The following is a 22513-nucleotide window of genomic DNA, read 5'->3' as shown; positions in this document are numbered from 1 at the left end:
AGAAAAAAAAATTATGAATAATTTATAAAATTAATGTTTAAAAATTATAAAAATTAAATAATCAACTTATTTTTAATAAATTAGAAAATATAATATACCTAATTTTATTAAGATGTGGATCTTTTTAAATTATAATATTCAAATAATTATACAAAAAACTGAAAAATATATATCCTGTAACCGGTTATGCGTTTGCGTAACCGGTTACACTTGTGGCAGCCAAAACTTCATTCTTCTGTAACCGGTTACACTCTGCTGTAACCGGTTACGCCACCCTCGTCATTGCTTAAATTGGAGGACACATACGACTTTTTTGCGACAATCCACTCAAATCTCATCACAACTGCGGGTGACTGAACAGTGCAACCATCTCGCATTTCACCGCAAATCCGTCCGCACATTTTACTTCAACCAAACGCATAACGAGCTTAATTCCTCGCTCGCAAAACTGTGTGAACAGTTGAATCGCTTCAAAGGTTTTTATTTCAATCAAAGGGGTGTTTCCTCTAGGAAGGACAATATAAAATTTGTGAAAGATTCTGGAAGTAAATAATGAATATTTTAATATTTATTTATAAACAAATAAGATGTAGGTAACATATTACTTTTACCTTTACCTGAGTATTTGTTATTCGAAAAAACTAAAATTAAAATTTAATTTATATTTTATTAAATTAAATTTAATTAAAATTAAAATTTAATTTATAATTTATTTAGTTAAATTTAATTAAAATTAAAATTTAATTTAGATGTAATTTAATTTACATTATTTTTTTTATTTTATTTTAAAAATTAGTAAAAAATATTTTGTTCTAAATATCCATGGGTATCTACATATAATCACAGGTTTTAAACCTACGAATAAATTTTAAATAGGTATTTGACATTAACGTGTTGATTATTTAACATGGGTAAGTATTATTTGTATATGATGGGTTGTCATTCCTAATTTTCTCCCTCTTGTAAATTATGATTTTATAAGGAGAGAATGTTTAGGGTTTTGAGTACAGACTTCTCAAAATCCAAATGTTTAGAGTGAATAATCTATATCTTCTCTTTTTCCTATTTGCTCTTTTATTTTATTGTTTTTATTTTTTATTATTTTATTTTTATGCTTTTCTGTCTATTTTTATTTATTATTATTATTTTTAATTTTTTTTCATTATTTATATTTGTGTTTTTTATTTTTCATTTTAATTTTTTTAATTTATTTTTATTTTTTCCTTTGTTTTCTTTTTTCTTTTTTGTGTTTATTTTAATTTTAATTATTTATTTTTTTCTTTTAAATATTTTATCTCAATCTTTTTTATTTACATATCTTATTTTTGAAATTTTTGGAAATAAAAATTATTTATCCAAACAAAATTAAGTGTTTGATAAAATGAAATTAATTTTATTGACATGTTTCTTATGCGCTAAGAAATGTGTTTATGTGTACGAAGATAAAAGAATATTGTTTTTTATGATAACTTTATAATGTCTCACAAGAGAAAATTGTGATTGTGGTGTAGGAGTTTAGCTTGTTCTTCTACAACATTAATTATGATTATGAGACAAAGAATAAAAGGTTAGTGTCCTCCATTTGTAGAGAGATAAAATAAAAAGATAAACAGTTTCCATCTATCTGTTATGGATCATCATCACATTTGTTTGCACTCTTGTAAGTACTTATAATAGGAGAATTATTTGCAGAGGTAAATTTAGATGCAATAATAACTATAGTGGTGTTGATACAACTACTTAGCTTTCACATATCAATGAGTATATCAGAGAATATTACAATGACCATATATTGCCATTTTTCAATTTGACCTAAACATCTTTAAGTAATGTTTGTAATGACTTACCCTTGTTATCTAAAATGATGTTTTTATTTCATTATGATACAAGGTAATGATGACACATGTGTCCCCATGGTTACACAAGGATCCTATACTACTTTGAAGCATATCTTGTGTAATTACGATGAGTAGTTTTCACATTGCAAATTAAATATAAGATAAAAAACAATTTTGACATATTTATTTAGCATAGCACATGATTCATATATTCAACATATAATTTTCATGATGAACGAAAAACTTTAAAACTTTTACCACACACCCTTAAAGGCATTACAACTTGAAAAAAATCATCACACCTCTATACATTCATGATCATCTCCCAAGCCTATACAAAATATACTAACATTTTATAATTTACTTTAACATTCATTCTTACTAAGGTTAGAAGCTTTGGGAAAAATAGTATCAATTACATTTACTAAAATAAGATCTATATAGGTGACAAAGGCATGGGAGAGGACATCCACTCTAAAATAACTCTCACAACCTTTCAAAAGTCCAAATAAAGTTTAATTGATTATTTGATTATTTTAATAAGTTTAATTAATTATAACATATTAGATTGGAATTTATATATATATATATATATATATTACTTTCAAAATAAAGTGTGAAAACGAGCCAATATTGGATTGAGATATTTTGAAAATCAGTTTTTGAGAGAGAATGGGTGATGAGAAAACTAATTTGTTCTTTCTTGAAGCTTTTTATTTCAGCAAATTGTGATCAATATTTTGGTTGGAGCAAGAAAAAAATTATTCACTTGGTGTATTTTAATATTGTTGTGCTTATCTATTTTCTAGCCAATATTGTACTTATTTTTCTCTCGTGTATTTGTATTGATTTTACAACTTGGATAGAATTTCCAAGTCGATCTTGTAACAGGGTTTTATGGAATAAAGTCTTGTATTTTTGTTGTTGTTTTATTTACTTGTAAAACTTGAAAGTATACAGTGTAACACTAGGCTAATGTGGTTGAGTAATTAAACGTAGTTTTTGTGATATAGTAAACCAACATGAATTTTTGTGTATACCTCTCTCTTTCTCTTTCCTTATATTCCATAGTATATCATGTGTCTTGATATTTTTTAGATGTGATATTTAATATGCACTTAGTGTGATCCATTGTAATATGTTCAATCAACTTTAATAATTTATCATCTTATTATTTCAAATAATTTGTATTGTTGAATTGACCTCCTTTTTAAATTTGGATTCTAAAATTGTTAGAAAATCTAAGATTGAATATCAAAGTATGTTAAAACAGTTATAATCTCTAAAAAAATTCATATTGAAGGGAGACAATATTTAAGTGGCTTGATGTTAGGATTGTCAAACACAAGACAAAAAGTACAAAAGTACGATAAAATTGTTGGAAATCCAAGTGAGTCTAAGTCCCACATTGGATGGAAATGAGGAAGTAGAGCACTATATAAAGATAAAAGACTCATTAACTTGTAGCCTTAAGGTTTTGGGTAGAGAGTGGTGTCAATCTCTTATGTGGTTAGGCTCATCAAACAAAAATATGAGTGATTGTTGATTAACTATAACAAAGAAAACAAGTCAATCATTTGGAGAGACATTGTCACTTGCTCTAGGTATGATACAAAAACATCATGAACAAGTTAAAATGAATGGAGAAAAGATAAAGACTTTACGAGGTAGTCAATAAGATTATTATGATAATGGAAGAAAGTCATTAAAATTTAAAGTTGTATATTATGTTTTCTTGAGGTCTCACTCACTATAGAAGTTATTAGAGCCTTAAATTCTAGGAAACCTTACCTGAATTTGTAAGACCTTACAAAGTCTTAAAAAGGATTTTTTTTATCTACCAAATTGATTTGCCACCAAATCTGTCAAACTTACACTTTGTTTTCTTCGTAAATTAACTTAGAAAATACATTTTTGTCTCATTCCATGTAATAGAAAATACATCTTTGACTCATTCTATGTAATCAAACTTTGAACTTGAACCTATCAAAGTTTGAGATAACCTCACTTATGATGCATTTCTTATGAACATAGTTGATTAATGTATCAAGCAATTGAGCTCTAAAATAATTTCTCTAGTAAAAGTAACTTAAAATCTTAATGAAAAATATTCTACATAAAAATCTTAAAAAAATACAATGAGAAAAGAATATTTGAATATTTTTAAAATCAATAAAATTTTGGGACGAAATATCGAAAATGGTAAAATAGTTATAACATCTTATATTATACTTTATAGTATACAAATAATAATTTTAATTATTAATTTAATATGTTTGTTTTCATTGCAAAATGATTTATTTCTTCTCATTGTGCAAATGAGTAAATTTTCAGCCAATTTTGAATTATTTATTTCATGTTTTCAATATACATATATGTAATTTAAGATCCGATATATCTATGCTAAGAGGGGAAAATACAGATATTAACATCACAACATTAGTTATTAGTTTTTGTATTTGGGGCATTGGGAGAAGTTTTTGTAAAGTAAAAACTATTAAGCATTTTTTTACTAACTTTAAAGAAAGAAGAAGTAGTTTAGTCATAAGTCTAGAATTCTCATTTAGTGATTTTTTTATCTCTTCCTCCATTTTTTCTTCAATCTTCCTCAAGTATTAACTACTAATCCGCCATTCTCAAAACCCACAATTTGAGCACTCTCAATCAAGAAAGCAATCACGGGAAAGAAATATTAGAGCTATTATCAAATACCTATCTTTCTAAAAATACTCTTTTTTTTCTAATAATCTTTTATCTTAAAAAACTTTGAAATTTTTGTTGGGCTCTACAGACAGCTCTGTATAATGTTCCTTATGTACGGAACCAACTTCACGAAGATGTTTACTGTTCGACTGTTGCTTTCTACGTCCTGATCACTAACTGCACCTCTAAGTATTGTTCTGGAAGGAAATGTATTCCAAAACTTTTGTTGAGAAAATCTTATTTCAAAAATCATATTTCGAAAATTTTGAAAAGCTTGTCCTAAAATTTTTTTAGAACATATAAATTAAAAATCAATTTTACGAAAGGTAAAATGTTTTAAAGGATGTGTGGAAAAGTTGTGGGGGTAGAGGAAGTAAAAGGCTTACTGTACAAGCTAGACGAGAATCTTCACAATCTAAACCAACCCAAATGTCTGCGGCATATTCTAACAAAAATTATAGGGAGAATACGTTTTTTCTTAGTTGATAATCCATGAAATAATCTCCTTGTCCAAATGCAAATGAATACCTTGTCCTTTTTATATTCCTTTTCTAGATGGTATTTTACAACTGTTTTATGATCCAGTTTACAACAAATAACAAGTTTCTCTTCCTTCTCTAAGAAAAGTTTCTCTCCCAAGTATATGAACTCACACTTTATCATTACACCATAAACCAAATTGATAAAGGCTTGCAAAGATTTCAGAAGGACCCAATAACATTATAAACTAAATTTATGCGTAGAACTCAAGGAATTCTTATCAACTATGAGACGTGTGTGCGTATAAAAGTGTTTGTACGTGAGCTTCAAGTATAAATACATGTTTTTGCACATGATCGTAGTTGGAGAAGGTTTTTCGTCTTTCTTATATGAGTCTAAAATTCTTTTGTGTCAATATATTCTCTATCTTCAGCATTTTACATCCGTGTTGTTTGTTATCTGCGGCATGTTACAACTGGATTTTGAAATCAACAAAAAGGTGAACTCTCATGGCACACTAACTCGACTTCAATCAACCAATGTAATCCAGCAGATTACTTGGCTGTCTGTTCCAGAATTGGGATTTTGTTCCATGTTTCTTCCAAACCACTCATCTGCAGCGGTGGCAATGAAAACATGCTTACTGTTGAGCTTCCCTTTCTAATTTCCTGCAAAACATGTAAAGCTGTAATGGTACTCTTCATGTAGAGGCTATCGTCAATGTGCTGGTTGGCTGCTAACTCTTTAGGCATCAGCGGATCCTCATTATTCTTTGTGCTGGTTGAAGTTGAAGCCTCACACCCCTCAGCTTGGGGAGTTGCCTCACCGGAAATGGAAGGATCATTCACCGGGAAAAGCTGATCCAGCATTGTTTCACACTCCTTCACAAGTTTGTAGAGAAGGTCAGTGGTGAAAAAAGGCTGTTGCAAGACCTTCTGAATGAAAGGCAAGCGAATGAGAGCACCAGTTCTCTTGTCATACTTCTTTAGTATTTTCACTAGTCCTGTGCGCACAAAATTGAAGCATTGAGATGACTCTTAGGCAAATCAAAGTTCATTGTAGCAGAAAATACTTTAGATTAAAAACATCACTGCAATTCAATTTTAAGCAACAGATTTTATCCCCCAACATAACATGTGGGTTGTGTATGTCTTTGGTTATAGGACCATGTCCGAACATTAAAGGGCGAAATATCAAGTTGGCTTTTAGTTGATGTCATCTCCGAAAATTTAATGCCGGAATAATTGTGGAATTCGTTATTGTGATTAACTCATGCAGTGGGTTTACCAAAATGTTCAACTCAAAATCGGTTGAAAGATCAAATTTTGATCTCATTGATCCTCTAGTAATGAAAATTATGCTTGATATTTCGAAATGTTTTTTTTAGCCCATTATATTTCCACACATCTGAAAATTTAAATAGTAATTTGTATAGGCAGTATGCCGAACTCAAACACATATCTAACTGGAAACACATGTAAGTCTGTCTGCTAACGTTCTTTATATTCATTGTTTTACAAAGCTGCCCACACAAATGTCATGATCTATAGAAAATCTTTATATGGGAAACGAAACCCTTTTTCTAATATACTACTACACTTTCTATTGCATTTAGTCAGACCGTTAGTTACATAGCATGCTTCAGTTCATATGTTAAAAAATAGTGCCTATTGTGGGAATCTTATTTAAAAACATAACATTAATATGTCAAAAGTTGAATGTACCTGTGTAGTTAAGAGCACTATAGTTTTCGAGCAAGACCATCTCTCCATGGAAATCCACAATTTCCTTGCGAATTTCCATTAACTGCTCATTAGAATCTTTTACTTTGGCCACCCTATCTTGTAGCTCCTGCACGTTTCAACCACAACTCACTGTTACTTGCGCGCCAAATCTAGGGTGCTCTTTATTAAGCTAAAGGTTAAGAATAAGTAGGGGCAAAGGTGCTGCCAAATTTTCAATTCATTAGGTAAGGTTTATCTTCTTTTAATTAATAATCAAACCTAATTATCATTGAATTAGATTGGATTAGTAAATTTAGTAATTTTTTAAAAGAAATATTTTTCTAAGAAAATATCAATTTATAGAATTAAAATTTAAATAATTTTTCAATGATTAATATTTTCCTAATCAGATATAAAAAAAACAATAACAATTAATACCAAGATATTATTTTTAGAACTGAAATTAAATAAAAAAAATATTAACACAAAATGTAAATTATATATATGAACTCATAAAAGATTAATTTTGTCAATCCAATCATTCAATTAGAATTCACTATTTTCATCATTATTCATATCAATTTTTTTAAGTGGTACAATGTTTTACAGTGAATATATTAAAAAACGTAGGCCACATTAAGTTACAATATTCTATAAAAGTTACCATGGTATCCCTCTACAAATATTAAGGGGGTATCCGCTTCCATAAATACAACTACACTGAAACGCTTCTATCATTTACTTACAGTTTTATATCAACAATTTTTTATTTATTAATAAAGGTTTATGTCTGCTATATTCGCATCAGATTCCAAAGCTATCCAGATATCAATTTGTTAACAGTTTACTTTTAAATAATTTCAATTAACATTATTCGATATATTTTACAAAAAAACAAATCACACAATAAACAACTTGAAAAGAGTTGAGTGAAGTGGTATTTATGCAATGAGAAAATAAGAAAATGAAAACTCTAATACCTTCAATTTGATGATGCACTCTTCCTCTTTCTCCTCAAAGAAGGTGTTGAATTTGTGGAGTTCTTGTTCGAGCGAGTTCCTGAAGTCGATTTCCTCCACAGACATGTCCGCATCGAGCCTTGGGCGTTTCGCCGGGCGTTCCTCCGAGGATTTGGGGGCGGCTTCCACGAGTTTCAACTTCTTCTTCAGTTCCTTGTAGGAGAGAAACTTGTCGCGCCATTGAGGCAGTGTTTTCTCGATCTGGTTGCTCAAACTCTTCCCGAATTTCATGGTTACGTTAACAGATTGAAGAAATGAGAGAGAAAAAGAAAAACTTTGAGAAAGGAAGAAAGTGAATGTGGTGAAGAATGAAATGGTGGGGTTAAAAGGAGGGAAGAGGAATCGTGTGACGGGTATAAGGGTAACGAGGAAGAGAATATTCGTGGGTGTTTTTGGATATCCAATGCGAATAAGAGTATATTTAGGGTTTTATTCCTTCCGTTTGGAACGTGGTCGTTTAGTTATCTATTCACAGATTATTCCTTCTTTCTTCTAACTTTTCAATAAAATAATATTTTATTTTATTTTAAATAATTGTTTTCCTAAATGGTTTAAGACATTTGTTTCCATTAAAGTAAACATGTTTTGTATACTATTATTCCGTCGAAAATTTATATTAAATAAAATTTATTAACAACAGAAACCTATTTCTTTTAGTTAAGTTTTGTCTCAGTTCTAATTTTTTTGAATAGGAGAATTTACCAACTTGTTAATGTACTCATCTTGAAGAATATTTTCCCACAGTATACCACTTTTGTAAAGACAATCATCCAATCCCAACTTTTTACTGAAAAAAAAAATTAAAATTATAAAATAATAAACTAAAAATGTTTTTAAAAACAATAAATTTTAACGATAATTTTTTTATTACACTGAATTAGTTTTTCTTATGTTTCGTTAAAAATGAAAAATAGTTTGAAATTCTAATTAAAATATCAATGGAATTATTTTATTAAAAGATATATTTGTCAGTATAGTACTAAAGCTATTAATAGAACAATTAGTTGTAATGTAATTAATATTAAAAGATTATTATGACCGTCTTTTAAATTTGTTATTTTTTTCATATAAAGTTGTTGTTTATGATTTAAAACATACTATAATTTTATTATTCTTACTAATTGAAACACACGTACATGTGTGTTATTTTTTTATGATAAAAAATATAAAATTATAAATAGTTTTTACTTTTTTGTAGGTAATATTTTATTATAAATAGTAATTTTAGGTTAAAAATGATCAAATTTTAAAAAAAAAATATAGTTAAATTTAAAACAAACACTTAGAATTGATAAACGATTAATAAAGTGTAAACTTGGAAAAAACAATATACAATTAAAAGATAAATCCTTACTATATAATATAATAGAAATACAGATTATTATTATTATAGTTATTATTATAACCTAACTATGTCTATATCCATATATGTATATATAAAAAGAATTTCTTTTTTGACGTCTACATTTATTTTTCAATTATACTCTTTAAACTAAAGCTTTTTAAATTAAAATAATTATGTTATCATCTATATTTATATATAAGGAAAATTTCTCTTACAACAAAATTATTTATATTTAATTTTATGATAATAATAATAATAATAATTTTATTATCATAAAAAAATAAACACATGTTTTCATTATTTTATTATCAATATTTAATTTATAATTATATATTCAATTATTTTAAATTATTGACCAAATTAATTTATGTAGCCAAAATAAACATTTTGAATTTACTAATATTAAAAAGTTGTGAATGTATTAGATTAAAACATACAAATATAATTTAAATATGCAAAAAAGAACTTTAAATTAATATTTACATTAAAACTTAGTGATTATATTTTATTAATTTAACCATTCTGTGAATTTATTACTAATATTATTATTAAGGTAAAGTTATTTTTAATATTAAATCTGTAAAAATAATATTAATGTTTAAAAATATATTACAAATAAATGTAATATTATAAACTTAAATATTTGACTGGTATTATTAATAAGTGTTTTTTTAGGTATCAAAACTTAAATTTTTCTAAATGAATAGGAGTGCTGGAAGAAGGGTCCTTTAAATCTCATTTATCCTTTCTTTTATATTTTTTTTCAATGGGCCAGCAACCCAACCCACATTCTAAATCCTTGACACCTAGTTTTCCTTTTTACACATTGTTTCTATTTTGTTAAAAACCCGACCCATTTTTACACAAATACCCACTTCATTTTCTTTTGACATCACTTTCTTGAAAGTTTCTCTTTACACCATCCCAGATTTCTTCCTGCATCCTGTTTAAACTTTCTGTCTGGGGTAATTGTGGAATAAGGTGGTGGAGAAAGAAATTTGGGGTGATATAGGAAGAAACCCTCCACTTTCTTTCTATGGGCTAGTAAGCCCATTCCATTTTTATTTTCATACCCTCAATTGATTTACCAATTGCTTCCTGACATCCCATCATTTCTTTAATATCATTCCTACCCTTTTGTCTTTTATTTGAACACTACGACGCTGTGGCTATAGCGTTGTGGGGTCTCTACTTAATCATAATTTATACTTTTGATAATATTTTAAAAATATGATCGTCATATGCTACGTTATTCCATTATAACAATAATTTATGAGTATAATTAACTCATATATTTACAACAGTGAATCTGCCATTAATGTCAGTTTTAATACACAGTCAAAATTTTGAATGATAGTATTAAATCTCCTCTAACACTTGACTTGCAAGTACCCTTAACAACCCCAACCATGTATGTGATTGGGACAACCTACCCTTGTATACGCATAACCTTCATCTTCGCATACAACGTAAAATTAACACAAATCGTATCATATTATGTAGCAAATAAATTACATTAATACTTTTTTGCATGAAAAGTTGATAATAAAGTTAGTAAAACTATACATAAAAAGATTCATCAATACTAGAAAAAGAGTAATTAAAAACAATATATCTATATAACATAGGACATAATAAGAAAAAATAAAATGCAGCAAGTGTTTAAGAAGTTTATATGAAATAATAATATATCTATATATATAGCATATATGATCCAAATTATGATTTTTCTTTACTTTTCATTTACACACATGAAGGAAAAAAGAAGCGAGACTTAACCTATCAAGTGTAAAATGGAAGTTTCGAAAAATCAAGTACAAGAAGAAGACTAAAAACAGAAGCAAGAACAAAAGATAGTGGTTCTAGTTCTTAGGCGACAACAACTGAGGAGAAAATATTCTTAAAGAAAGTGATTGGAGAAGAAACCTTAATTAACAGATGTTATTATTACATGAAGAAGGGCTAGTGGGCCAGTTTCTGCTGAGGAGTTCTTCTATCATCTGCATAGCGATTCTCTCTTCCTCGTCCATCTCTGTTCTCACATGTTCCTGTCGTCTGACTTGCACCGTCTGATCACACTCAGAAAACGAATCAAACGAAGCACCACTCGTAGAACTGTTTCCACCTTCATCACCCTTCTTTCCAAAGGGAACCATCATTACCCAGTTGGAGTCAGAACAGTGACCGGCGCGCTTCTGCCACACGCCGATGTGGGAGTTCTCTGGGTCCAGTCTCAAGCAAGTCATGGAAGGTGAAGGAAGCTTCCCACACTTTCGAAGCTTTGCGTGAAGAATCTCTTCCAGTTCCTTTGAGGTTGATGGGGTTTCGTGCGTGGCTGTTAGCGTCTTTGGGTCACCCTCTGGTGTTTGAAGCATTGGAAAATTCGTTTTCGCGTTTCGTCCACTCATCAGAATCGCAGCTTGATCGTATGCTCGTGCTGCTTCTTCTGCTGTTTCAAACGTACCCAGCCACACCCTCCTTTTGCTGTTTCATGCACCCAATAAAACATCATTGGTAAAAAGAGTAAAATAATAAAATTTGAGTGAAAAATAGGATGTGAGTGTGAGAAAGAGAAGAACTTACAGAAGTGGGTGGCGAATTTCCGATACCCAAGAACCCCAATGGCGCTGCCTGACACCTCGGAACTTCCTTGTTTGCACCATGATGATGATGATGATGATACTGAAAATGGAAGTGAGTGATTTTGGATTGAGAGTGATGAGAAGTTATAAAGGGAGAGAAAAGTAAGAGGAAGCAGGTGAGTTTAATGAAAACCTTTTTCTCTTACTGAATTTAAACATGCTCACCTAGATACTCTCCTTCCAAAACCCAACTAACCTTTCAATAAATGTTCGTCTTTCACTTCCTCTCCACCCACTCCAATCCTTCCCTAATGTACATTTTCTGCGCTAGGGAAACAATCTTATTAGAACATCTTTATCATTTTCATAATATATAGATAGATAGATAATGTCTAATTTTTTTTTAAATTATGTAAAGTAATATAAATAGATATATATATATTTTAAAGGTTACTTAGGTTCAAACTTTTATAAGAAGGATTTGATGGTCTTCAAATGTTTTTTATGATTGGAGATAGTCTTTAACTTCAAGAAAATTTATATTGTCAGCTAAAATATGAAATTTATTAAAGAGTGTATTAGGTGTTAAGCCTATAAATTTTTCAATGCAACATCATAAGTTACCATTGACTTGTGAGACTTTATCAAAAACTAATTTGACAATTAATATTTGTCTATGAATATATTTTGTTTTACTTAGTTTGTAAACATTTTATCTCAGTTTATACATAAATCTCATACAGAACAATGAGAAACAACATTAAGGATTATTAGATATTTGAACACACATTTGGGATATATAAGGTATTCTACTGCAGTATACTGTAAATTAGAACTACAAGATGGTGTGATTGTATTAAGCGAGTTGTCTACTTATAAGACATTCTTTGACTAGTTGAGTGATGCTTATTAACAACTACAAATGAGTTAAAATTACTCAACAATTTGAGGTTACTAATTTTAAGGAATTCAATTGTATTGTAATAACCCATCACAAGCATATGAAAATTGAGTTTTCCATAAAAGAATAAAACATATTCAAGTTAATTGATATTTTGTTCGTAATAAAATAACAACTGACTTCTTGTTCCTCGTATGTTCCTAGGTAATATTTTACGTAAGTTTAAACATTCAAGATTTTCATATTTAAGTGATATAATCATTATGATTATTATTTTATTTAACTATTAATTAAGAGGTATATTCTTAATCATATTTATAAACATATAATTATGGTCATAAACATTATTTGATTGATATATTTCATCTTATTTTGGGTATCAAAGTTCAATAATATTGTTTATATTGATGATTTGATTAATACAGAGATACGAGTTTGGATGATGTAACTTATTATTTTATAACTTTATAATTATATAATTTTGTGATTATATATATAATCTATAAAATTATAAAATGAGAGGCTATTTAATATGTCGTGGATGAATTTACAAAATGAAGAGACCTATACTAGATATAGTGAACATGTATAGGTTGTTGCGTTCCGTGAAGACATAGAAATGAGCATATATTTGATCTGAGGCACAATAAACAAATGATTTTGAAAGTTGAATAGATTTTTGTACCTAAACTCTTCAAACTAGTCGGCTAATTTAGTAGCCAAAAACTAGGGTTAAAGTGTTGCTATCCAATTTATATATTGTTGCATATTGTTGGGACCATTTGGCACATGTAATACATCATGACGAAGTTGACGCTCAGTCAGATTCTATTATTTCTCATTATTATCTACTCACTTCCAATAATTACACCATGCTTAACTTGTTCAAATTCAAAGTAGTTGGTGCATAATTAAATCAACTATGGTAGTTCCTGCATAAACGTCTCAAACCACTGTTTAAGATCCTCATCTATATATGCATGCTCCTGTTTCACAATCATAATCGCTCATTTTATTTTCTTTAACTAAAACCACTTTAAATAACAATTTCACTGTGTTCCTTAATATATACATATATATATATATATATATATATATATATATATATATATATATATATATATATATATATATATATATATATATACGCGTAAAAATTAGTGTCCAGTCCAAACAGATTGAAATCTGTAAGTTAATTCGGCTTATCACAAATTTCGATGGGTTGAGTTGAATATTTTTTGAAATTTTAATAGAATTAATTTTGAACTTGATTCATTAACAACTCGGTCCACCTGGATTGAACTTGTGGTGAGTCGAGTTGGTTTATCAACCTACCTAATTTTTTTAATAAATATTTTTTGTTGGATTAATCATTTTATAAGATATTGAAATGGAGACTCACATGAAATTATTTTTGTATGAAATAATTAAGCAACATGAAAAATCCACAAATATATACTTAGTAACTCAATTTTTATGCAAAAAACAAATTTAAATCCCTATGAAACAACTACAAATTTTGTTGAGAATTTTGTGTGATATCTTTGTATGAATGAAATTTTATGTTTGATTAATCATAAATATAATTTAAGATAATTCCCCTCTATTTATATTTGAATTAAAAAATTGTTACTTTTTTAATTGAAGAAAAAACTTGTGATTAAGTGAGTTAGCGAGTCAACCTGTTTAATCCACTAACCCGTGTTTGATCGGATGAGGTTCAAAATTTTTTGACTAATTAATAAGTAAGCAGAGTTAGATTGATTCATTAATAACCAACTCATAAAAGATCAATTCAGGTTGAGTCCGATATTTATTTTGACAATACTAATAAAAACAATAACTATAAAATAAATATATTTTAATGTAAATTCCAACTAGATAGTATAAGTATCAATTACTACATTTTAATATATTGTATGTTTTTAAACAATTTTTTTTAATATTTTATCTTTGAAAAAACATTAAGAGAAATATAAATTTAAATTATTCTAATATCAGTTTCTAAGCAGTGTAAAACTCATTACTTAAAATTTTGAATTAGAATTGATTTTAATTTCTTATTAGTGTCGGACTTGTATTTTATTTGTGTTGTATTTTTTATTTAAATCTCTTTTAAAAAAATCCATCAATCAACTGGTTAAGAGAACTATAATACCCAAAAATATTGATAGAAAATCCAAAAATCGTTGCTTATTATGAACATTCTAAGAAAAAAAAAACATAAACATGAGCCACTCCATTGTTGTGTTATGGAAGGAGCTAATCGTGATCACTTCCACAAAATTATATTAAACTCTATCATCTAATATTAAAATCTCACTGGTAAATAAAGGCTATTGGGTGTAAAATTGACCAATAATTTAGATACAAAACAGTAGTTAACATGAAATTAGTGTAGTTTCTTGAACCTGTTTTTCAAAACATTGTGCATAATCTCTATTAACTTCTTCCTAATACCTTTATATTATACTCCTATTTTGTATTAAAACCTTGATCATACAATTATCAAGAAGTCATGATTCTTGAGTCATGATTCAAAAAGTGTATGTCGGGATGTCTTTTTCAATGAAATTTAGATGGCTTATGAGGCATGAATTTAAGAATGCATGGAGTGAATAACCTAATGTTCGTAATGATGACAACAATTGTGGTGGAGCTACAATGTTCAGGACCAACGACATGGTTGAAGAAACTCAATTCAAGGTGGCATTGATAGAAATATGAACCTACGACGATGGCAATAAGGAAAATAGAGTAATAAGAGAAGCTCAGGAGTAGAAAAAGGAGCAACTCTATGGAGGATATACTTGTCCATACTTCAAATTAAACCCAAAAGATTACCTATGACGATGGTTACATTTCAATCATTGTAGATATATTCATCAAACGACAGCAGTTTCTTAAGAAATATTCATTGTAAAATGGATACAACAATGGCTCAAATGCAATAGTTGTCATATGTCACTTATGACGACAATTGTATGGCAACTAGTGTCATATAGTTGCCTGAATTTTAAAAAATACCAATGGTCAAGAATCAATTAGGGTTGTAAGGAATTATTGTCGTATCATCAATTCTTGCTTTTTGCACTACTGACTTATCTTGGAGAGACATTATTGGTCGTCTCTTTTATCTATGTTGCAAAAGTATTTTGAACATGTTTTATAAACAGTCAAACAACTTCCTTTATAATAGGTTACCGTATGAAAAAAATTTAAAAGTTTTTTAAAGTTGTATTCAACCCCTTCTATTATAACGATATGTCATTTTACAAATTTGTTAAACTGGCTTTGAAAGAAACTTTAGTTGAGTCACGTCTAAGTAGGATCTAACACAACAAATCAATTTTCATGTTCTTATAAGTTAAATTTGGAGTTATTAGTTCAGAAAGGGATAAATAATATAAAATGTACTTTTAAGAATAATAAATTGACTGCAATATAGATATATGTTAGTTAAAAGGATTACCAACCTTTGATACAACTTTTAGTATGCAAAATTACAACAATCTTATTCAATGCGTCTATAAATAGAAGTTTCATCGTAGAGAACAAATGAATAATAATCTATACAACAATCTCACGTACAATTACAACGTACTTCACATGAGCCATGGGTTCAAATATAAGTATTAAATAACATATTACTTTATAGAGATATAGAGAGTGTGTCATTGTAAAATCTTTATTTTGTGAAAGATATCTTTTAACAAAGGAGAGTATACTTGTGTATCCTCTCTTTTGATAATTTTAATATATCTTAATCAACTTCCTTTATTATTGTCAAAAGTAACACTAATAGAATATTCATACCAGAAGTGACTTAATTATTTAAAAGTGACTTGTGTATTCACATCTACCATAAAAGAATAATTGTAAGTAAAATCATTTACAAATTATAAAAAACTCAACATCACTTAATGATTTAATGATGGGATGAACCAAAATAAAAATCAAATATGTTTATGCTTAGGCTAATATACTTATATACACTTCTTGTTTATCACAAATAATTTCTGAAACCATATTGTAAATATTATAACCGATAGACATGGCACTACTTTACAATTAGCTTCGTACATAAATTAAAGAAAGAAGGTTCAAAAGTTTATTTTTGTAAAGATATATGCATCATGCATTGATCAACTAGAAGGTACTCAATATTAGACTCTAAAACTAGTTATTATATAAGGTTATATTTTATTGCACAACAATTTATAGTTGAATATTATTGTAGAAAACATTTACTTTACTTTATCGTTGTAATCAAATTAACAATTTGATTAAATTATAACATTTTTATGTAAAGAGTGTATTTGATCGGTTTATTTGTACATGGGATATTTAAATATTTGGGATAGATAAATATAATAGAGTTATAAGTTCTTTTTCAGAATACATTTATTTAAAAGCATTTAATTTTCAATTTAATTTCTATTTTAAAGAAGAGACTTAAGAACGAATATTGTTTCAAATATTTAAAAATAAAAATGAATCTAAATATTTTCAGAAATTGATGGTAGATCTATGATTTAGGTTGATATTGACTAAATTATGAAGACCATCTACGGAGTTAGGAATAGTGTAATCATATTACATAAAGTACTTTTTCCCTAGGATTCGGAAAGGTTCATTGGAATCATGATTCACTTTCACATAATCGTAACTTACAACAGACAAGAATTGGCCAAGGGTTGGCCTCACACCAGCCACTACACGACAGAAAAATAGTAGGTCGAGGAATTTGAATGAACTTGAGTCTGCAATCTCTACAAAAACAATCTTCCAAGAGTGCCTAGTGTTGACATCTACTTCATAACGTGTGAGTGAAAGCACCTAAGAGCACATAAACACCACTTCAAAAACAGATCAAACATAACCGACTGAAAAGTTAGACGCTTAAAAGCCTTGTAATTTATCAATGAAAAGCATGCAACAAAGGTCATAAAAATGCAATTATTTTTAATAAGAGAAGGAATGACCCCAAATAGAAGTGGGGATCATAACAAACCCTAAAGTAATCATAAAGAGAAATTGTGGGAAAGTTATAAGGCTTACCTTATTCAGCATTGTGCGTCTGGTCATGCTCAATAAATTCCAATGCATCTTCTTTGGATACAACATTAACACGACTGACCCTGTTTTTATGTGTTACACCGTATATTTTGTCAGCAACTTTCACTAGCTCTGGGCGAAATGTTGTTGTGATAAATTGAGTGTTTGCTACGTCAGCCAAGCGACGAATCATATCTACGGATAGTTAAGAATCCCAAAAGGGACACGATATAACAGGAAATCTATATATGCAGTTCAGAAAGAATATCACAAGCATGGATTATTTTTTTAAATTTCAATAGATAAGAATCCCAAAAGAGACATGATAAAACCCTGAAATCTACGTGTCATTCAGAAAGAATATCACAAGCATGAATTAACTTTTTATATTTCAATGGCACCAGAAACACAGACAACCATAACAAAAGCTTTTTCTCACCAGAACCACCAAAACGGAGAGAATAGATACTATATATCATTATATGGCTTACATATACTTACTTGACATGATATACTAAATAGGGAAATTAACCCTAAAGGATACTCTTTTAAGATATGATAATAGATTTTCAAAATAATATAGGAGACGAATCATGTCTACCGAGATAGTTAAGAATAATTTGTAAAATAGGATAGAATGAAACGGAATCTAATGATAGTGCATTCCATTCAGTCCTAATAACCACTTCTTTTCCCTCCCCTCCAATTTAAGGGGACAAATATAAAACCACCTTTTATCCTAAATAAGCATCCAAACAATTAAGTGACAACTTTATTCCACTCCATTTCATTGCATCCCATCCCATTTCACTCAGTAAAATGTCCACAGAGTTCTGAATTGAGCCACTTTTTCAATGGAAGATGAGGTATGCAGTCAATAGAGATGGATGAAATGCACAGGACCAATCAATTCACACAATATGGTAGCAAACATAAATATGGATACTTCCAACAGCAGTTCTGTACTGTGGGTCCAGAGCTGCATCAATCTCATCAAATAGATAAAAGGGAGCAGGATCACATCGCTGTATGGCAAAGATAAGAGTAAGGGCAACAACAGTTTTTTGACCCCCAGACAACTGTTTCATGGACTGTGTTTCCCCTTGTCCAGTAAATGAGACCTGCAAGCAATAAGGAGACAAGAAATGTCAGAACTAAGATGCTATGTAGTTGTAATATAAGTGAATAAGGCATGGCTATCTGAATGTAGTATGATTCTGTCACATTTTAATGCAGTATGCTTCTGTCACATTTTAATGCAGTATGCTTCTGTCACATTTTAATGCAGTATGCTTCTGTCACATTTTAATGCAGTATGCTTCTGTCACCTTTCTTTGTCTGTTTAATGTACAAAACAAACCCACAAGCCTTCAGGTTGAAACATTACATTAATTTTCTTTTTAAAATGGCACAAAAGGAATACACTTGCCTTCACTTTCACTCCAATGTATTTTTCTACTCTCCCCTCTGGATTTGCTTCACGAGGACCATCCTCATCTTCATCGTCATCATGATCACCATCCTGAGGGAAACAGAATTTAATACAGAAATACCACAGTTATATCAATTACGATAACTAAATGACCTTTCTGGAGAATCCTCACTATTTTGCAAAGCACAACGAAATAAAGCAATAATCAAGCACCACATTGAAACAACAGAATGAAAATAGGACATGAAAACATAAAAAAGAACAATGGCACTAACTTTTAAACATGAACAAACAGAACGAGCTATAAAGCACTACTTTTTCCTATGCAAAAAAGAACTTAATGTATAATTCAAGAACCATCACAGACCTTCTTTTTCATCATAACCAGATGACCATGGCCACCCTGCACAAGTTCAGAAAATACTTCCCGAAAATGCCTAGCAACACCTTTGAAAGTGCGTTCTATAGATTCGTCCTTCCGCTGATCTAGCACTGATATCAGCTCCCTAATTTTCTGTAATTATTCAGTTGGTCAAAGAAGTTAGTAATGCATGATACAAAATAGCAAAAAATGAAAAACTTGGCAATGGAATCAGTCTGATGAGCAAAATCAAGCTTGAAACCAAATAATACAAACATTCCTAGGGGATTGGTAAATAAAACCTACTAAAGAGGCACAAAAAGAAACAACAATGATTTGAATCATTACAGAGCAGTGGCACCCAAATCATTTAGATAGCAAAGTGCAGAACTAAAAATATATGCTAGGCAGTGTAGCCATCAATTTTTTTTCTCTGGAAACAATTATAAAGGGCATTCATAATTGAAATCCCTGTAAAGTACCTCATCTCCTGCATCAAGTTCGGCCTGTCTTTTCTGAAGTTCTTCTCGTTGTTCTGTAAAATTTATATACTGGTCCAGTGCTTTCTTGTTTACATGACTGAACTGCTGCAATTGCTCATTGCACCTGTGCAGCATTTTGTGCAAATCTTTTATATTCCTTCGTCTATACCTGTCATTTGCAATGAGGAAAGGAAAAAAAATTAATTAACGGTAGCTAAAACCAAAGCATAAAGGAAGTGATATATAGCTACACAACTAGAAATAAACTGTAATAGCATCATATCCGCCAGATCCTCAAACTATCATGGTATAGAAGTCATGATTAACCCCAAGGAAAGACTGAATACCATTAAGTATAAAAAACGAAGTAACAAAACAATCCAGATAACGATTTTGGAAATTTGTTATGGACTTACTTGACAGTGAAAATAAGAAGGCTAAAGAAATTAATTTATCTTTTAGCTAATTCTTGTTTAGAACAATCCTTACATCACATACAAAAAGACTGAAAAGGTTACACCTAGGTGACAGATGCGTACTGAAAAAATAAGTTAAACTATCCTAACAAGTTAACCTATTAAAAAAAGCTAAACAATTCCAATGGACTTTATGCTCTTGTTTGTTCATAAGCTGTCTCCATGGCTGCAGGAGTTACTTCTGCCACTGACATATTTAAAGACAATGAAGCAAAACGAATGTGTTCACTGGACATGTGTCAAAGCAGAATCTTGATGAGCACAAGACTACTTAAGAATGTGATAACATCAAATTCATTGTGGATGAAAATTGTCACTTTTCCTTACGCTGAGATATTGCTAATAAAGAGAATGGAGAGCTTTAATACTTTCCATATAACTGAACTGTCATTTTTTTAATCTTTTCATATCCCTCTAATATAATTCATCTTATGCACACAGAAAAGGGGAAAATACGATGAAAGAAAATACTTACGCCTCAAAAGCATCTGATGTCAATGGTCCCAGTTCCCTAATTTTCTTGGCATACTCTTCTTCTTTAGCTGCATATGTATTTTTTTTACTCAGCAATTGCTCTAATTCTTTTGCTTCTTCCTGAAGTTTCTTTTCATATTCGTCCTCCAAAGACTGCAGCCAACAGATTTCATCGTTGTTTGGAGCAAAATTACATACAACCAGCATCAAATTAAAAAAATCATTACCTTCAATTTATTCAATTCATCTTTAATCTTTGTAATTTGCCTCATTCGATCATTTATATTTTCAGCAACTCCTGAGGATGAAATTTGATCAGAAAAGGAAACATACTCAAGATATAGATAAAAGACTATATTGATTTAAAATTTGAAGAGCTTACTTCTAAGCTGCTCTGTTAAGTCATCAACCAACATTTTAGCATCACTAAGCTCCTGCCCCTTGGATTCAGCCTCACCAACCAGAGAGTCAGAATCCACGGCCGATATTACAGCCTCCAGCTCTTGTTTCCTTCTCCTAAGGTTAGTAGTAAGATTGGTATCCAGTTCTGCTTTCCTTGCTTCAGTCTGTTAAAATTTCAAGTCAAAATAATAATACTAACTTCAAAAGATTGTGAACACAAATACAATTGATTGAATAACCTCAATACGGTCAGTCTTGCAAGCAACAAGCTTCTCTTTAAGGTCTTTGATTTCAGGGTTCAAATCTGACAAGAGTTTCTTTTCCTCTGGTGTTAAATGATCAATTAGCTCAGTGCCCATCTCAGCATTTTTTGTTGCGATACTAGCCTTAAGCTGTTCAATCTGGTTCTGGACATCCCCAACAGACTTCTCCTACAAGCAATAAAGGAAAAAAGGTAAAACAAATAGTGAAAAATTCCTCAAGGTAACAAACAACCTAAAAGTAGCTCCCTGACAATAATTAAGTATAACCTAAAAATTCCATAACACCTTTTTTGTAAGTGCTTTAGAAATCAACTGCTTCTGCTTATTAGCATTAGCAATATCTTGCTTAAGCTGTTCTATCTCAGATTTGTCATGAGCACGCTTGGCATCAATCTTCTGCTGCTCAGCCACAAGTTCATTAATCTTTTGGTCTATCTGTAAGACTAATTCAGCAAAAACAATGGGAGGAAATTCTTTCATGACAAGGAATAGCTTAGGCATCAGAGAAGACATTCACAAAATAGAAATAGACATAACCCACATTGTCAGGACAAAAACAAATTGAGACTCTCGTGCAAAACTTTTAGCACAAGATGATGGAAATAAATCATAGAAAGGAAAAGTAACCATCATCAATAAATAAATAAATAATTAAAAAAAAAGTTCTAGATAATAGAGTCCCAAAGAAAAATGCATAGTGCAGTAAAACTTAACTTTTGTCCCTGAAAACCCAGGTAGAGAATCTCATTATGGTTAACTTAAGCTTGACAAATTTGAAATAAAACAATTTTATGGACCAATCGCCCTTTACCCACTAAACATCTTACCTAAGGCATCAAGATGAATATGACATGCCCCAACAACCAAAAACAAATAACCAGAAAATTGGAATAAAATTACAGTGGTAAAACTGCAGTTAATCAGAGAAATAGGCATCATAACATAAATTAAACAAATGCAACTAAAGTTTCCT

General features: G+C 29.7%; 3 protein-coding genes across 3 annotated transcripts in view; all 3 read right to left on the bottom strand.

The window, feature by feature from the left end:
- Positions 1 to 5056: 5056 nt before the first annotated feature.
- On the bottom strand, positions 5057 to 8154 carry LOC124845499 (SPX domain-containing protein 1-like). Its single transcript, XM_088107536.1, has 3 exons — positions 7726 to 8154; positions 6746 to 6872; positions 5057 to 6024 (listed from the first exon to the last, which is right to left on the bottom strand). Exons 1-3 carry the CDS (start codon positions 7993 to 7995, stop codon positions 5576 to 5578), a joined length of 846 nt encoding a protein of 281 aa, XP_087963662.1. The 5' UTR covers positions 7996 to 8154; the 3' UTR covers positions 5057 to 5575.
- A 2639-nt stretch (positions 8155 to 10793) lies between these two features.
- LOC124845498 (ethylene-responsive transcription factor WIN1-like) lies at positions 10794 to 11882 on the bottom strand. Its single transcript, XM_047322599.2, has 2 exons — positions 11693 to 11882; positions 10794 to 11593 (listed from the first exon to the last, which is right to left on the bottom strand). The coding sequence occupies exons 1-2, from the start codon at positions 11770 to 11772 to the stop codon at positions 11041 to 11043; spliced, it is 633 nt and encodes a 210-aa protein (XP_047178555.1). The 5' UTR covers positions 11773 to 11882; the 3' UTR covers positions 10794 to 11040.
- A 5165-nt stretch (positions 11883 to 17047) lies between these two features.
- The window catches only part of LOC124821318 (structural maintenance of chromosomes protein 3-like), a 30988-nt gene continuing 25522 nt past the window's right edge, over positions 17048 to 22513 (bottom strand). Inside the window, exons 20-30 of the mRNA XM_088107535.1 lie at positions 21826 to 21977; positions 21517 to 21708; positions 21258 to 21441; positions 21103 to 21173; positions 20877 to 21028; positions 19926 to 20094; positions 19450 to 19596; positions 19080 to 19172; positions 18597 to 18771; positions 17654 to 17845; positions 17048 to 17431 (exon numbers count right to left, since the gene is read on the bottom strand). Coding sequence (XP_087963661.1) covers positions 17655 to 17845; positions 18597 to 18771; positions 19080 to 19172; positions 19450 to 19596; positions 19926 to 20094; positions 20877 to 21028; positions 21103 to 21173; positions 21258 to 21441; positions 21517 to 21708; positions 21826 to 21977 — 1526 coding nt within the window. The 3' untranslated portion in view covers positions 17048 to 17431; position 17654. The remainder of the gene's footprint in view (positions 17432 to 17653; positions 17846 to 18596; positions 18772 to 19079; positions 19173 to 19449; positions 19597 to 19925; positions 20095 to 20876; positions 21029 to 21102; positions 21174 to 21257; positions 21442 to 21516; positions 21709 to 21825; positions 21978 to 22513) is intronic.

This window comes from Vigna umbellata, chromosome 2 (assembly GCF_029865625.1).
Source record: "Vigna umbellata cultivar VRB3 chromosome 2, Vumbellata_1.0, whole genome shotgun sequence".
NCBI classification, from domain to species: Eukaryota; Viridiplantae; Streptophyta; class Magnoliopsida; order Fabales; family Fabaceae; genus Vigna; species Vigna umbellata.
Note: the sequence above shows the minus strand (reverse complement) of the source record. Positions and strands in the feature narration are given on the sequence as shown.

Coding starts and splice junctions, on each gene's coding strand:
- LOC124845499 (XM_088107536.1), bottom strand. CDS start 7,995: ATGAAATTCGGGAAGAGTTTGAGCAACCAGATCGAGAAAACACTGCCT. Junction 6,873..7,725: donor AGTGCATCATCAAATTGAAG/GTATTAGAGTTT, acceptor TGAAACGTGCAG/GAGCTACAAGATAGGGTGGC. Junction 6,025..6,745: donor TAGTGCTCTTAACTACACAG/GTACATTCAACT, acceptor TTGTGCGCACAG/GACTAGTGAAAATACTAAAG.
- LOC124845498 (XM_047322599.2), bottom strand. CDS start 11,772: ATGGTGCAAACAAGGAAGTTCCGAGGTGTCAGGCAGCGCCATTGGGGT. Junction 11,594..11,692: donor GAAATTCGCCACCCACTTCT/GTAAGTTCTTCT, acceptor TGCATGAAACAG/CAAAAGGAGGGTGTGGCTGG.